Raw genomic sequence first — 16,946 nt, 5'->3', positions numbered from 1 at the left:
CACTGTACTGTGTGTGTGTGTGTGTGTGTGTGTGTGTGTGTATATATATATATATATAGTGAGATTATAATTTATAATCATGGTTAAAATAAAAATAGAAACTGAAACAGAAGAATCCTGAAGAGCCACAAGTTGCTGGATATGAACTAAAGAGTCAAAACTAGGAAATAAAAATCTCAAATACTAACCTAGTTTCAGAAGACATTGGGGAGGGAGTAGGATTTGATTTCATTTAAGCTCATTGTTAAATATTAATTTTTTTTTAAAGAAAAAGATGAAGAAACTAAAGCGTTTGAAGCACTTCTTTCCAACATTGTCAAACCAGTGGTAAGTATATTATGTATTTTCTTTGTGTGTTCATATTTAGTGTATTCATAAAGGATTTTGGTATATTTTTGTTAAGGCCTTAAAACTTAACTCTATATAAAGAATATGAGGTCGATAATGGATCCATATTGATCTGACATGAGGAGAGGAACGATCAGTGAAGCAGAATATTCAACCAAGAATTCATTTTTTTAAACAAAGATTTAATATATGCTAAATGACATTGAAAATCATTAAACCAGGCAAAGATCTAATAGAGTGTGGGTACAACTGATTAGCAATTTCTTAAAAACCCATTTATATGATTTCCATATAAAATATATCCAGGTAACTCCAGATGCAAAAATAGATCAATAAAATCAAGCTTTAGAAGAAGGTTAATATTCCTTAATGCTTTATAAGTATAGATATAATACAAGTCAGAAAAAGGTATGGCCGCAGAACTGGCTACATAAAGTTTTCTGCATATTTTTCAAATAGCTTACATAAAGGCTATCATTCTAATAGGAAAAACATTTATATCAGATACAACAAAAAGATTAAGTAAATGCTCATACAAATTGTAATTTTTAAACCTGTTAAGACCCCAAAAGGTTCTTCACTAGTAATTAAAAGAACTATAAATTAAACTTCTGAAACTGTGAGGTCCTATTTGTCAATAAAAAGCTACACAAACAAAAATGTATGTTGCAACACTAATATTAACAAAAATAAAACAAAAGAATATATAGATAAATTGGAATGATTTTACTGGACAGAATGATATAGCCATTTTTAAAACACAGTTTTGAAGACTGCAAAAACACACTAAGATGCAGAATGGCCGGGTGGCTCAGTTGGTTACAGCGTGAGCTCTGAACAACGGGGTTGCTGGTTCTATTCCCACATGGGCCAGTGAGCTGTACCCTCTACAACTAGATTGAAGACAATGAGCTGCTACTGAGCTTCCAGAGAGGCAGCCCAGTTGGTTAGAGCGCGAGCTCTTAACAACAAGGTTGCCAGTTCAATTACCTCATGGGATGGTGGGCTGTGCCCCCTGCAACTAAAGATTGAAAACGGCTATTGGACTTGGAGCTGAGCTGTGCCCTCCACAAGTAGATTGAAGGACAACGACTTGGAGCTGATAGGCTCTGAAGAAACACACTGTTCCCCAATATTCCCCAATTTGAAAAAAAACACACACACACTAAGATGCTTTTGTGTGTAAAAATGCTGGAGATCAAACTATTTGGACACTGTAGTTACAGCCTTATGAAGAAAGGGCTTTAGAAAAAATTAGGATAAAAATAGAAGGAAAACCAAAATATCACAGTAGTTCAAATTAGTATTTTTTTCCTCTGCTTTTTGTAAGAGCTATAACTTGACTCCGATTTAAAAGCAAGCTAATAGAAGTGCCAGTGATTGAATCCCAGATATTTTATAATTAATGTGTTAAAATATGTAAGTATAAAATAGAGAGTAAAAATAAATCTCCTTTACCCTCTCCTCCAATTTAATCATGCCTAACAGTTTGGGATTCATTCCAGTCCTATTTCAGTTCATTTTTATATGTCCATCCACCAAAATACTAATTTTTTTCTTTTGACTATGAAAAAGAGGTTGTACTGTATCCTGTTGCTCTGTGGCAAGATTTTTTCACTTACATGTTATGCCTTAGCATGTGTTAACTTATGTTCTGTGTCATTGCATTATTTGAAGATCTACATAGTTATGCATTCAGTAAGTCAATCAAAATATTTATTGACATCATGACAACCAATCAAAATATGTATTGAGCCTTTACTATGCCAGTAAATAAAAAACAAATATACAGACAAAATCGTGTGGTTATAAAAAGTGCTATTACAGAATAGGGTGAGATTATGAGTTATTGAGGAGAGAAGAGTTAATTTAAATAGAGCAATCAGGAAAGCTTTCTCGGAGCCTCTGAAGAGTTAGAAAAGACACAAAAGTTGGAAGGAATAGGAGAGGGAGAGCAGGAATAAGCATGGCAAATGGAGGAAGAGGTAATACAAGATGTGGAAGAAGTAGACAGGAAGGCTTTTTCAGCCAGAATAAGGCCATTTATTAAACAGTGATAAAAATATTTTTTAGTTTCCAAAACAGAAAGCTTACCTGTTATCCCAAAAAATTCCGTGCTAAAATATTTTGCGCTAAGTACCCAAAAAATACTTTGTTCTAATTTTTGTACAAGAAAAGGTTAAAAAAATTGTTACTCTTAACTAAACCTTCTCCACAAAGGGTTATCTTTTAATTTTACTTTGTTTTAGGAAATTTGAATAAGACTAATCTAATAGGATACTAATCTAATAGGCTACTATGGTCCTATGTTTTCTAACAACTCTAAATAATAGATTTGAATGCTCTAATTTTCTTTCATTCTAATTTGTTTTCTCTTAAGAATTGAGTGTACATGTAAAGTAATATAAACATATACAGAATTATTTCATAATAAAAGTTAACACAAGTTTACTAGTGTCACACTCTTCCTAAAGAGCTTTGAATGCACATATGCATTATTGTCTTTAAGTCCTGCAACAACCCTCTACTATTTTCGTTATTTTACAGATGAGGAAAGTAAAGCAAGAGGTGATTTAATAAATAGAATTGAAGCTGGGATTGAAATCCAGGCATTATCCTGCCAAGATCTATATATATCCAAATGTATATGACTAGATAAACTAGAAAATGAATTTTGATAGCATTAATAGAATTATTTGAATGACACAATAGCTAATGCTAGCAGCATTTACTTGTATATTATTTTAAAAGTATAATTTTTAAGGCACATAAAGCTTGAAATAATTCTTTTAAAGAATTTGTTGTCCAATATTATAAGGAAGGTGTAATTTAATAAAATAATAAGCCCTGTATTAAGTTAATATAAAGTAATACTGATGGTTTTGGTTTGCTTGTTTGTTTTAGGTGTTTTTTTTTACAGTTTGTGTAGCTATGCCTTTTTTGTTAGATTTCTTATGAGCTGTGAAGTACAGGTCAGACGTGTGTGTGTGTGTGTGTGTGTGTGTGTGTGTGGTTTTTGCATGCTCTGGTTCATTCAGAATGCCAAATTAAATGTATTCATTCCATAAATATTTAGCCATTTGCAAAATGTCAGATGCTGTGCTAGAAGCTGGAGATAGAATGGGAAGAACAGGCAGGGCCCTGCCCCTCAGAACTTGTTAGTGGAGTAAGTAAGCGTCATGCAGTAAATATAAAATTATATCTGTCGAGTGTCAGAACAAAGAGATACAGTGCTGTAAGAATACATAATAATAGGGGACTAGACCTTGATTGAGCTGAAATTTAAAGAAAAGTGTAGTGGTTAGCACTGTGAACAGTGCAGGTGTGGGGACAGTGTTGCAAACACTCACCAGTATTTGAAAAGAACTGAACACAGCACGTCTGAGGAACCAAAGGGGAAGAAAAGCTCACATGTGACCCAAGTGCAGTGTGTAGGGAGAGCATGGCTATAGTCGCAGCATTAACTGGGTGCTCAGGGCTTGAGTGACCTAGGACAGGTCACTTAACCTTCTGAATCTGCTGCTGCTTCCATATAATCGTGAGTCCTCACATGCTGGTGGATAAAAAGTGGTATCTTGTGTTAACTTACGTTTGTTTACTTGTAAATGTAGTTACACATCATTTCATATCTTCTCCATGTATATTTACATCTCTTTGGATAGTCCATGTCCTTGCCTCATTTTTCTCTTGAGGTTTTTTTCTTTGCTTGTTTTGTTTTTTGTTTGTTTGTTTTTTTCCTTATTGTAAGATACTTTGTAAATTGAGGAAATTAACGATTTCAAATATGTAACAAGTGAGTTTTTTCTCCCATTCTTTCTTTTGACTGTATATGGTGTTTACACTAACAGTTTTGCAATAATAATTCTACCTAGTAGAATGGTCCAAAGTGGTCTTTAAACTTTTATTTAACCCATCCACCCTTTCAGAACAAATTATATCTCATCTATAAATGGACAGGTTTCTATTTGTGAGCCATTGTATGTAAGTAGATACAGATATATTTTATTTAATCTTGAAACCCCATTAGATTTTTCACTGTTCATTGTGCATGTTACAGTTCTTTCAAATAGCTTTTACATATTATGTTTTTGCAGGCTTCAGACATCCAGGCAAGGACAGTAGTACTTACCTGGTCACCTCCCTCAAGCTTCATTAACGGCGAAACAGATGAGACCACTGTACCAGAGCTCTATGGTTATGAAATTCTGGTCTCGAGTACTGGAAAAGATGGGAAATATAAAAGTGTATATGCGTAGGTATTTGTTATGTTTTACTCCCTCCCATTATGTGAGTTAATGATTTAGCATAAAGAGCTTAGTACTAATTTTGTTCTATTTTTCTCTCTTCATGCTTTTATTTTGGATGTATAAGTTGACTAGTGATAGTGATTTCAATATAAATAGTCCAAATGCCGACGGTACACATTTCTGTCTATGCCCTTGGAATAATAATGGCTTTCATTGGCCATATTCAGCTTTGTTGTTTTTCGGTAAGCTCTCTAACAGATATTTCACTATTCACATATTCCTGAGGCATAAATATAAATTAAAGTATGTGGAAGCCAAGACCAGAAATGGAAAACTCGTAGACTGTGAACTCATAAAATGTGGCATTGCTCCTCTGAAGAATTGGATTTAATTCTTATATGTACAAGCTCATGTCTTACTGTAAAATGAATTTAATATCATTGTTCCTCATTTGTATGTTGGTTTGTTAATAATCGCATTTTGAAAACCTATCATAGTTCTCTTTCCTTGGTTCAAAAGAGTATTTATGACAAACCAAGAAGCCTTAGAAAGAGTCAGTGGCTAAAATTGTGAAATTTATGATTGACAGTTATAAAATAAATTATTTTTCTGCCTTTGTTTATATAGAAGTTGCTTATTCTAATGAAAAAATAGAGTAAAGTTGATTATTAGTTATCATTTAAGCACGAGGAAGATTTTAAACGAGTGGTTAGTTATTCAAATAATCATAACACAGAACACAGGGTAGTTACATCAGCCTTGGTTTCTTTTTTCAAAAAATAGCAAGTATAGGGAAGAAAGGAAAGTGAAACTACCCTAGTGACTACTATCATCTAGTAACATAAGGTAATAAAAATGTTCTGTCTCCCTATCTCTATGGAGACTTCCTTGTGTTTATTCTAGTCATTTTTTCTTAAAGAGACAGGCCTACCTAAGGGGTTAATAGGGGATAAAGAACAATCAACATAAAGAGGTGTGTGTGTGTGTGAATGGCTGTTTCTGGTTAGCTACGGTTGTGCTAAGAGGAAGGATTTATCTCCAATTTTAGCCTGAGAGCACAAGAGGGACATCAGTCGTCTTTACCCTTGACCAATTCAAGGTCTCTGAGGATACTGCTGCAACTGCCTAATTCACTAAAGTGTATTTTCACCAACGAGACATGTTTTCTTTCCCATAATATTTACTGGCTTTGATTTGAGAAACAGGATAACTGGAAAGCAGGGAAGATGGCGGGGGGGGGGGGGGGGGGGAGAAGTCCATAAAGTGGAGAGAAGAGAAACTTGGCTGAAGGACATGAAACAGAGAACAGTGATTTAAAAAAAAGAAATAGAAAACAGGCTGGTTTGTTAGCTACATACCAAGTAATAGTTGTATCAAATGATTATTTTAAGAAGATTGTGTCCTGTTGTATTTAAAAATGTAATAGTGGCCATGTGAAATGCTTTACTTTAAATTAGGATTCACTTTACTCATTAAGCTGTAACATTTTAAATAAAGTTCCACATTATATTCTAATAAAATGCGATAATGGCAGACTCCTTGTAAAATTTGGTCGTTTTGATTTTGATAATACATGTGTTATTTCACATTCTAAGATGTGCAAAATGGATTTTTAAATAATCAAAAATGGTTCCCTTTCTTCAATAAGCTAAATATCTTTGTTAACTCCAATCAAAAAAGTCTGGCTTACACAATTGATTTGCTTAGCATACCTACGTGTTTTAAAGTGGTCTGCAGGTACATACTTAAGTTTGGCACATATCCTAATTATACCAATTCCATATTAGTGGAATTTCAGTATGGTCAACATTTGATAAAGTAAGAAGCAGTGTAATTTCGTGAAGTACCTATAGTGCGTATCCTCTGGAAATGCTATGTTTATCAATCAATAAAATACCACCTTTTTTCGCCCCCAGAGGAGAAGAAACAAGTGTCACTTTAAATGATCTCAAACCAGCTACGGATTACCATGCAAAGTAAGGAACTCCTATGTGTTGCTTTTATATGATAGAGCATAGGTAGTTTTATTTTCAGTCGTTTCCTTAAAAGTCTAGAATATAGTTTAATTATTTACTTGGTATTAAAAACATGGACTTTGCTCTTTCTTTTGATAGAATTATCAACACTTTCCCAAAAACATTTAACTCAGATATTATATTGAAGGGTTACAGCACCCTGTTTGTAGTGCGTTGGGATTGGAATGAATATAGATAATATGTATATGTGTACAATATCTAGTTTAGCACTAGAAAATTGTCCTGGCTTTTGAAATTTTTGCAAAACACAATCAAGTAATACTTGGCTTGTACTTACATATTTTTACTATATCCTGTTTTGGAAAGAATTTGAGATATTAAAACTCCTAGGATTTCATATTTAATTGGGGTAACTTAGATACTGTTTTACTCTGCATAGATCTTCCATTGTAATTTACCAAAATTTTATAGACTCTAGAGACTTCCCTGCTTGGGACTCAGTATAATGCATTTAGTTAGTCACCTCCATTTTTAAAAAGAACATTTGTGGTTAGGATTATTCCTATTAAATGAAGTCTTCAATTATACTTCCTATAGAGGAACCCAAACTATTGTCCAACCTAGTATTTTTCAAACTGGATTGCAGGCATTATTGAATCATGTAATTAATGTTGTAGGTTATATTCAGCATTTTAAAAAAATTAAATCAAATGGAATAGAAAGTATCGGTATATTACCCTAGTTAAGGATATTGCTTCAGGACGCTTGTTGCGCGCATGTGTGATAGTGTTTGTGAGCCTGTGTGTAACTCCATGTTGCACACCGTTCTGTCACAATTTAACATGTATTTTTTACTTTGGGTTGCAGTCAAAGATGAAAGCTACTGGTCTATCGTTTTGGAGTTTTTTGTTTGGTTGGTTGGTTGTGTTTTTTTGTTGTTGTTTTTTTAACAGCCACCCTTTACTTCTAATATGCATATTTTCTCAGTAGAACATTTAGAGGGCACCTTACTAACTTGCAGATACTTAAAGGAAATGTTATTGAAGGGCAGGATACAATTTTTCTGCAGGATAAAACTATTCATTTTATCACCATAGAGTCCAGGCAGAATACAATTCTATAAAGGGCACTCCTTCAGAAGCTGAAAGCTTTACCACCTTGAGCTGTGAACCTGACATTCCTAATCCACCAAGGATAGCCAATCGGACCAAAAATTCACTCACTTTGCAATGGAAGGTAAGAATATTCTCTAGAATATTTCCAGTTGGACATTTATTTCCTTCCCCCCCCACCACCACCACAGTATTAATTTTCAATTGTTTTTGGAGGCAAAAAGAGCTTTAAGCTAACTTGCTCTTGCTCTTTACATATATTAAATAGGCGTTTGTTTCTTATGTCTTAAAATCACACTCCTGTTTTTTTTTTTGTTTTTTTTTTGCTATATGTAAATATAGCAGGAAAGATTGTGTGTGTTTTTTTGTGTGTTTTTTTAAAGATTTTATTGGGGAAGGGGAACAGGACTTTATTGGGGAACAGTGTGTACTTCCAGGCCTTTTTTCCAAGTCAAGTTGTTGTCCTTTCAATCTTAGTTATGGAGGGTGCCGTTCAGCTTCAAGGTGTTGTCCTTTCAGTCTTAGTTGTGGAGGGCGCAGCTCAGCTCCAGGTCCAGTTGCCGTTTTCTAGTTGCAGGGGGCACAGCCCACCATCCCTTGCGGGAGTCGAACCGGGAGGCGAACTGGCAACCTTGTGGTTGAGAGGACACGCTCCAACCAACTGAGCCATCCGGGAGCTCAGCAGCAGCTCAGCTCGAGGTGCTGTGTTCAATCTTAGTTGCAGGGGGCGCTGCCCACCATCCCTTGCGGGACTCAAGGAATTGAACTGGCAACCTTGTGGTTGAGAGCCCATGTTCCAACCAACTGAGCCATCCGGGAGGCTCAGCTCAAGGTGCCGTGTTCAATCTTAGTTGCAGGGGGCGGAGCCCACCATCCCTTGCGGGACTCGAGGAGTTGAACCAGCAACCTTGTGGTTGAGACCCCACTGGTCCATGTGGGAATCTAACCGGCAGCCTTCGGAGTTAGGAGCATGGAGCTCTAACCGCCTGAGCCACCGGGCTGGCCCAGAAAGATTGTTTTATAATTAGCATTTCTTATTATACTGGATATGTGATGATATTGAGTGTTACAACAGTGATTCTCAAATTCATTACTCCTTTTTATAATATTTTGTAACAACAACTTTATATCCTGAATTTTATCCTAAATAGATTCATAATTAGACTCATTTTTAAAAATATCAGTATGATGCCTTAAAGGGAGGAATAAAATTATTTTTAATAGAATAATATATATTTCATTGTGTAAATGTTTTGACCTAGCTACACAAGATGTAATAAAGTGGACAGGCACTGTGGATAGAATTGGTAATTCAAATACCACAGACAGCAGTCATTGGTGACACGATTTTCTGAAATAATATATAGGTCTTGGGAAATTTCTGAGCAAAATTAAGTATAGTCTTTCCCAAATTGCACAGTAGTTGCACTTTGGGAAAATTCAGTAACTGTTAAAACTATACCAAAAAAAAATACCTTGTAAAATGAAATTAGGTTCTATACTTATATAATCATAAACAGATATTTCACCTACATAGATGTCCAGTAGGACATCCGAAGTCTCTCCTAGAGGCAGAGAATAATTCTCTGTTGTACTGAATGTCCCACACTCTGCAGAACTGTTAGCATCCTTGATCCCCATCCCCTAATCACCAGTTGCTCTTCCCCCTCGTATTGTAATGATCAGAAACCCCCCCCCAATAAAATTTTAGAACATCACCTTAAAAGGTGTACCACCCCTATTAGCAACCATTGATTTGCAGTGAGAAAATAACTACTCATCTTGATTTAGTTATCTACTCTTACCTCAAGAGCAAAACTCAGGGCTAGCATTCTTTCTGAAAGCTTTTGAATATTGGGAGCTTACTCCTTGTTTGGAGCTTGTTGGTTCCTAATTCTTCTGAGGATATTAGATGATTTGTGTAGTTAAAAACTACTATTAACACATGTAAATCAGAAAAGTATATACATATTGATAAGTATGACTCAATTTTATTTCATGTTACTTAGGGTTGCATTTTATTTATCAATATGCTGAGGCCCTTTGCTTTGGTAGGTAATTGGGGTAGCAGCCCAATGCCCTTCGTGTAGGTTGGGATTTCTCTAGGGCTCTCCTCTTTATTTTGATCATAATTACAATTGAATTTTCAACTTTCTGTCTTTTAACAATATCCCAGTAGGCCTAGACAAGATGTAGACAGTGCTACCTCTTGGTTGCCCGCGCGGATTGGCCCAGGCTTGCACCCTACTAGAGATGGTCCAGTGTACACTCACAGTAATCAGCCTGGTTAGGGAAAGAGAGGGATACTGTTTTTGTTGTTGGGAATAGGATTATATACAGTTATGTGCCACATAACGATATTTCGGTCAACAATAGGCCACATGTATGACAGTGGTCCCCATAAAATCATCATGGAGCTGAAAAATTCTTACCACCTAGTGACGCCGTAGCTGTCATAAGGTTGTAGCACAACATATTACACATGTTTGTGGTGATGCTGGTGTAGACAAACTGCCAGTCATATAAAAGTATAGCACATACAATTATGTACAGTGCATAGTACTTGATAATAAATGACAATGTTACTGGTTTATGTATTTACTATACTATATTTTTTATTACTTTATTCTACTTATTTTAAAGAAATTTACTGTAGAACAGTATGCCATTACTCCAGCAGCAGCCTAATACCTCTTGTGTATACCACGTCTCTTAAGTCTCGTTTTCTCTTATTTAATTTCCTGTGCAGTAACATGCTGTAAATCTTGTAACTTAGGAATGTAGGCTATACTTATGGCCCAGGTGTGTAAGGCTAGACCATCTAGGTGTATGTGAGTGTGCTCTCTGATGATCGCACAACAACGAAATCACCTAACGCTGAATTTCTCAGAACGTATCCCCGTCATTAAGCAGTGCACAATTGTATCTCAGAGGTTTTGCGTGGATTATCAGATAATACCTGTATAGCCTATAGCACAATCCCTGGAACATGATAAGGATAATAACTTTTAAAATTGAAGAAACCTAGCTTAGTTTTAGTGACTTAAATATCAGATCTTTCTAATCTGCTGCCTTGTACAATTAAAGTCATTACTGTAGGTTAACATGTTATGAGAACATTGGCAAGGTGAGAGAAGTACTGTATCAACTGACATTGTTTAGAATTGCTAGTGCCTGGTGAAGAAGTGCCTGGTAAAAAATTGACTGAAGTTGGTCTTTTACTCGCTTAATATTGCTAATACCTGGGTACTATTGCTCAGCCCTTGGAAATACTGCTGGGTAGGAACCACCGGGTTTGTGTCCGATAGACCAAATTCAGTTCTGTTCCATTCTTAATGACTGTGCGATCTGGGGCTACTTATTTGGGCTCTTTAAAGCCTCGTTTCTTGTTTCGTACAGTTGGATAATAGTACTTCATAGAATCGATGTATTAAATAAGGTAAAACACTTTACACATAATAGTTTCCCCTCTGACTCAAAGAAAAGCTGGAGGGACAGGTCACAGGACATTTTAACAATCTCACAAAGAAGTAGAAGAAATTAAGCAAAGTAAATGTGAGACCTTAGCAACTAGACTAGAATAATCTGGAGTCATTTACTCTGGGGAAATATATTTTTACACCACTTGCTTCCTGCTGAGACTTTCAACATTCTCTATCTTTGGATTCCCTGCTGTGTATGAGTTGGAGTTTCCCAGGGATTCTTCCTCTGCCCCCTTCTCTGTATAATCACTTTTAACTACCCCTGCTGTGCCAGTCATTGAGTTCCTGTAACTTACATAGCAAATTTTGATCATGCTAACCAGTTAAAAATCAGAATTTAAAAAATATTTTAAATACAGTATTTGTCTTAGTGCTCAACAAATAATTTGGACCTCCATGTAATGAAATATTCTATTAAAAACTTGATGATCCTTGATTGTTGTTTAACTTTGTTAGCAATATTATATAAAAACTGGATAGAGTCCAGAAAATTACAGGTCTCTGGAGAACCATTTAAAAAAGTTAAGACTATTTCACTTTGATAAGAGAATTAATTGAGTCAGTTGTCTTCAAATAAATGAATTTATTATTATAAGGACAGTAGTGATCACTTGTTCTGCATCCAAGTGAGGACTAAAGAGGAAATAGATTGAAATAGAAAATTCAGGTAGGAATAAGGTTGAAATCCATGACTGATTAAATAGTGGAATAAAATGCCAAGGGAGACTGAAGATTAACAGATTGATAAATTAACAGTCTTAGTAATTGGCACAGAGTCTAGAAGCAGAGATCCAGACAGTAAGCCGTCTTTCAGCACCCTAGTTCTTTCACTCTTTGGTGAAAGACCGTAAGGTGAGTTTTAATGGAAATGACAGGATTCATCATAGGAGCTTGAAGCTGATTTTTTTTTTTTTAAGGATTATAAAAGGATAGTTCTTGCTTAAATAGTCAATGCTCAGAAAAACTTAAGTAACCTGTTGCTTTGTTTCCTTTCCTTGCATTTAAAAGGATTAGAGGGTATACAAAACATATATTTCTGTATTCTCTGTGCAAATTTTTCTAGGGCTAAGTCACAGAGAACATCAGCATTGTAGAGTCGTTAGATAAGATCATCGCAGTAGTCTTTTACAAAAGTACTAATTTATACTTATTTTGTTTGTTTTAGGCACCTAGTGACAATGGTTCTAAAATCCAAAGCTTTATTTTAGAGTGGGATGAGGTAAGTAAATTGAATCTTTTTAAATTAGGCTAAAATTGTGTGCATATCCACAGGCAGAAATAACTTTTGTGTGTGGTAGTTAAGTTTTTTCCTCTTTAAAAACAATGTGCATGATTTCATTTGGTGCATGAGTGAATTGATGATATTCTTAGAAAACATTACTAACTGGACTTCCCTATGTTTCAGGGCTTTTGCTTTGTTTTGTTTTTTGGGTTTTTTTCCAACTAACTGCCATCAAGCTGTCATTTGGGTAATTACCTTGATTAAATATATATATATATATATATATATATATATATATATATTTTTTTTTTTTTTTTACATCAGCCTTAAAGGCAAGCTTATTCATTTACTATGGCTGTTTTAACAAATTACCATAAACCTGGTGGCTTAAAACAACACACATTAATTCTCTTACAGTTCTGGAATCCAGAAATCCGAAATGGCTTTCACTGAGCCAAAAACAAGATGTCACCATGGCCATGCTTCCTGTGGAGACTCTAGAGGAGAATCCATTGCATAGCCTTTTCCAACTTCTGCAGACTGTCCTCATTACTTGGTTAATGGCTACATCAGATCACCTTTTCTCCCTCTGTTGTCATTATCACATTGCCTTTTTCCTCCTCTGTCCTCAAGTCCTCCGCCTCCCTCTAAATGGGACACTTGTAATTCTATTTAAGGCCCACCCGGATAATCCAGGATAATTTCTCCATCTCAGGAGCCTTAACTTAATCACATCTGTGCAGTCCCTATTACCATACCACCTAACGTTCACAAGTTCCAAGTATTAGGACGTGAATATCTTTGAGGGCTATTATTCAGCCTACCACAGCAAGCATACTGGGCTTTATTGTTTAATACTTTGTTTTACTGTCATTTATCATGTTCTCTCATGCCCTACTGCTTTCCATAGCTAAGAGGAGGGACAAAGGGGAGTAGAGGAAATTTCATTGGGAATTTGGGAATTCAGCAGTATAATTAAGAGTAATGGGGCACAAACAAGTAGGTTTTATTCCAGAAGTTCTAAGAGAATTCAGAAGTAGGAAACCTATTACTATATGATAGTAATTTAGAAGAAAAACCATATTATCTTAATAAATTATGAAAAACTATTTTATAAAAATTTAGCGCTCATTCCAGTTAAAATTCACAACAAATTAGGAATTGAAAGGTAATTCCTTATTTCATAGTTATTTTTATATTACGCGAAGTACTACCACTAAAAAGTAAAAGAATTTCTAGTCAAAGCAGAAACAAATCAAAGTTACCAGTTATCCCCAACTTTATTTAACATTATTCAGGGAGTTATAGTTAACGCAGTATGATTTGGAACCAAAACCAGGTACAGCCCTGGTGGCTGGACTCAGGGGCAAAATTATTATTTAGAGATGATTTGATTTTCTGTTTAGACAACTCAATCGAATCAACTATAAACACTGTTGTAACTAATAAGAGAGTTCATTAAATCAGCCTGATACTGAAGGTTTTCTTTGAAGCAGAAGTCACCCTAATCACCCTTTACCTCTACTGCCACAATAAAGAAAAAATGGAGAATGAGAAATTCATCCATTTTATGTAGCAACCTAAATTTTTAAAACTCTAGTTGTCCCAAGCTGCAGACTTTTCTCTCTCCTAACTCCCTGCTGTAATTGGGCTTTTCTCTCTGCTTATACTCGTCTAGTGTTAAATCTAAGCTGTAGTATCTCCAAAATCTTGATTATAAAGATGCTTAGCGGCTATCTAGGTGGAGATTTGGGGGACCTTTTCTTAAAACTGTTTGCAAAGAACTTTTCATAGGTTGAAGAATGACCAGTTGTGCATATCAAAGATCAACTGTTGCCACCACTACCAGTCAGTCCCCCATAGAGATTGTGGGGTCCATACCTGGAAAAATATTCTTTGACTAAAGGTTTAGCATCAGCTAAAACAGGGTACTTAGTTCCAGAATCTATACAAAGATACCTGTTCCCCAGTTTTTGAATTGTGCGTTTAACGAACAGTATCATATAAAAGGTGTGTGTTTCTCAGCTGTCTCTTGAGATCATGCAACGAAGATGACTTTTAATGTATGCTAGCTAATATGTTAGTATCTATCAAGTAGGAATTGATGTGGATTTATCCTTTTACAATAATGTACATGATACATAATAATCAGCCATTTCTTTTAGGGAAAAGGAAATGGAGAATTTTGTCAGTGTTATATGGGCTCACAGAAACAATTTAAAATTACTAAACTGTCACCAGCAATGGGTTGTAAATTTAGACTATCAGCCAAAAATGACTATGGTACAAGGTAAGATATGTTTTAATACAGATTTTTAAATTATCTAGTTAGCTTCATTTGTGTAAATTATTCACAATCTATATTAAATTATCCACTAAAATCCTGCTTTAATTTATCATTTTGTTGATATAGTTAAAATATATTAAAAGTTATGAGGATGTGTTTGTTACATAAACTACAGTTTTAAAAGAATGCTAATTCATTTTTAGATATCTGACCTGATTACCATAAAGATGTTATCAAATTCACGATATATTATTTAGATTATAATTAGTTATCAAAAATTGTCATTTTTCCCAAAATGTCATTATCAAAAATTCTTTATCTGTAAAAATAAACTTTTTTTCATTCCTTAAAAACCATTTGTTTCAACAGTGGTCTTAGTGAAGAAGTTTTATATTACACCTCAGGCTGTGCCCCTTCTATGCCAGCAAGTCCTATACTAACTAAGGCCGGGGTCACATGGTTATCCTTACAGTGGAGTAAACCCGCAGGAACACCATCAGATGAAGGAATCTCTTACATTTTAGAGATGGAGGAAGAAACTTCAGTAAGTATGAATAAGTATTTTAAATAGGGTATTTAAAACAAATTTCAGTATAGTATTAATCCCAATATAGTAAATATTGCCACAATAGTTAGATCCTTACCCAAATTGTTTGAATCCTTCGTTGGTTATTGTTTGGGAGGGGTTGGGAGTAAGGGAGAACTCAGTCTTTAGTTTTCTTCATGTGTAGGAATAGGTTTTGTTTTTTATGTGTTTGTATGTTTGTGCCAGGGAATAACATGGACTGCGTGTTAAATGTATGTGTCTTGAGGGAAATAAAGATAGGGGAAGATCACCGCAGCCTTCTAGTCTAAGCAGCTCTAAAAGATAAGGAAATAATGTGTCTGTCTCCCATTTCCAACTTAGTTTATACACGGCTTTCCCAATTGCCACAGAAGATTTCAAGAGCCGCACATGTGATTATATAGTGCAACCTGAATCTAGGTACCAGTGGCTCTTCTCTGTGAGCTAGAACCAAGCTCAACAAGAGTGAGGGTATCTTCTGCTAGTTCTGTATAGTTCCTTAGCTTTTTAGAGCTATTTTGAAGCAATGTGAATCAGAAATAGCATGGTTTTATTCCTAGGTGTGTGTATCTAGTTGAAATGAAAACACAGGTTTGTACAAAAAATTTTACACAAATGTTCAAAGCGGATTATTCATAATAGCCAAAAAGTAGAAACAACCCAAATGTCTTATCAACTAATGAATGGATAAAGAAGATGTAGTATATCTATACAATGGACCGTTATTCAGCCATATAAAGGAATGAAGTACTGACACATGCCACAACATGAATGAAACTTCAAAATACTATACTAAGTAAAAGAACCCAGTCACAAAAGACCACATGTTATGTTATTTCGTTTGTATAGATATAGGCAAATCCATAGAGACAGAAAGCATATTAGTGGATGAGAAAAGAAGGGAAGTGACTGCTAACGAAAAAATAAAGTGCAGGCTTTATTCTGGAATTAGGAATTAAGTGATGGTTACACAACGTTTATATTACTATAAACCATTGAGTTGTATACTTTTAAATGGGAATTTTATGGTACATGATTATATCTCTCTTGTTTTTTTATACTTTAAAAATAACATTGGGAAAGTAATGAAGCATTGTCACTGGGGCTATAAATAGCAATCCCAAACTAAATGCTATTCCTACTTCCCAGCACAACCAGCCATTCATTTATTCACCTGAACACAGCTGTGTATTCAGGGCAAGTTAAATACGTTATGTTCTGTTTAGCGCTTACAACATCTGTTAGTTCTAGGGATAAGCTTACTGATGGTAAAGTTATCAATCCATCTGACTTGTCCCTCAACACAAAAATCTCTTGGCTACTGTTTTCGCTTCCTAGTAAGTGATCTCGGTCACCCTTCTGCAAACGTTCAGTAGCATTTCTAGATCCGTCCACTCAAATCGGAAGCATCAAGGTGAGAATTGCACGCAGAGCGTCGATCACATTGTACGTAGTAGATGAGGAGGACCTGGATCTTTTCACATATTTGTTATTCCTCATATTTCCTCTGTCAGCCATCTAATGAAGATTTGTTTTCCCTTTGCAGGGATATGGTTTTAAGCCTAAATATGATGGAGAAGATCTTGCTTACACAGTGAAAAATCTCAGACGTAGTACAAAGTATAAATTTAAGGTGAGCTTTGAAAGCCCTTAATGATTTGTTTGCTGTTCTTATTAATCTTATTGTTTTAAAGCCAAGTATATACT

At 35.1% G+C, this 16,946-nt stretch overlaps 1 protein-coding gene across 7 annotated transcripts in view; it reads left to right on the top strand.

Moving 5' to 3' along the window:
* FNDC3A (fibronectin type III domain containing 3A) overlaps nucleotides 1–16,946 on the top strand; it is a 158,031-nt gene that overhangs the window by 113,611 nt on the left and 27,474 nt on the right. For all 7 annotated transcript variants that reach the window (XM_074329942.1, XM_019748010.2, XM_074329941.1 and 4 more), the window contains 8 exons: nucleotides 269–327; nucleotides 4,443–4,600; nucleotides 6,512–6,571; nucleotides 7,669–7,807; nucleotides 12,331–12,384; nucleotides 14,553–14,677; nucleotides 15,044–15,218; nucleotides 16,786–16,872. In XM_074329942.1, the coding sequence (XP_074186043.1) occupies nucleotides 269–327; nucleotides 4,443–4,600; nucleotides 6,512–6,571; nucleotides 7,669–7,807; nucleotides 12,331–12,384; nucleotides 14,553–14,677; nucleotides 15,044–15,218; nucleotides 16,786–16,872 (857 nt within the window). The remainder of the gene's footprint in view (nucleotides 1–268; nucleotides 328–4,442; nucleotides 4,601–6,511; nucleotides 6,572–7,668; nucleotides 7,808–12,330; nucleotides 12,385–14,552; nucleotides 14,678–15,043; nucleotides 15,219–16,785; nucleotides 16,873–16,946) is intronic.

This window comes from Rhinolophus sinicus, linkage group LG04 (genome assembly GCF_036562045.2).
Source record: "Rhinolophus sinicus isolate RSC01 linkage group LG04, ASM3656204v1, whole genome shotgun sequence".
In the NCBI taxonomy this organism is placed as follows: domain Eukaryota; kingdom Metazoa; phylum Chordata; class Mammalia; order Chiroptera; family Rhinolophidae; genus Rhinolophus; species Rhinolophus sinicus.
Note: the sequence above shows the minus strand (reverse complement) of the source record. Positions and strands in the feature narration are given on the sequence as shown.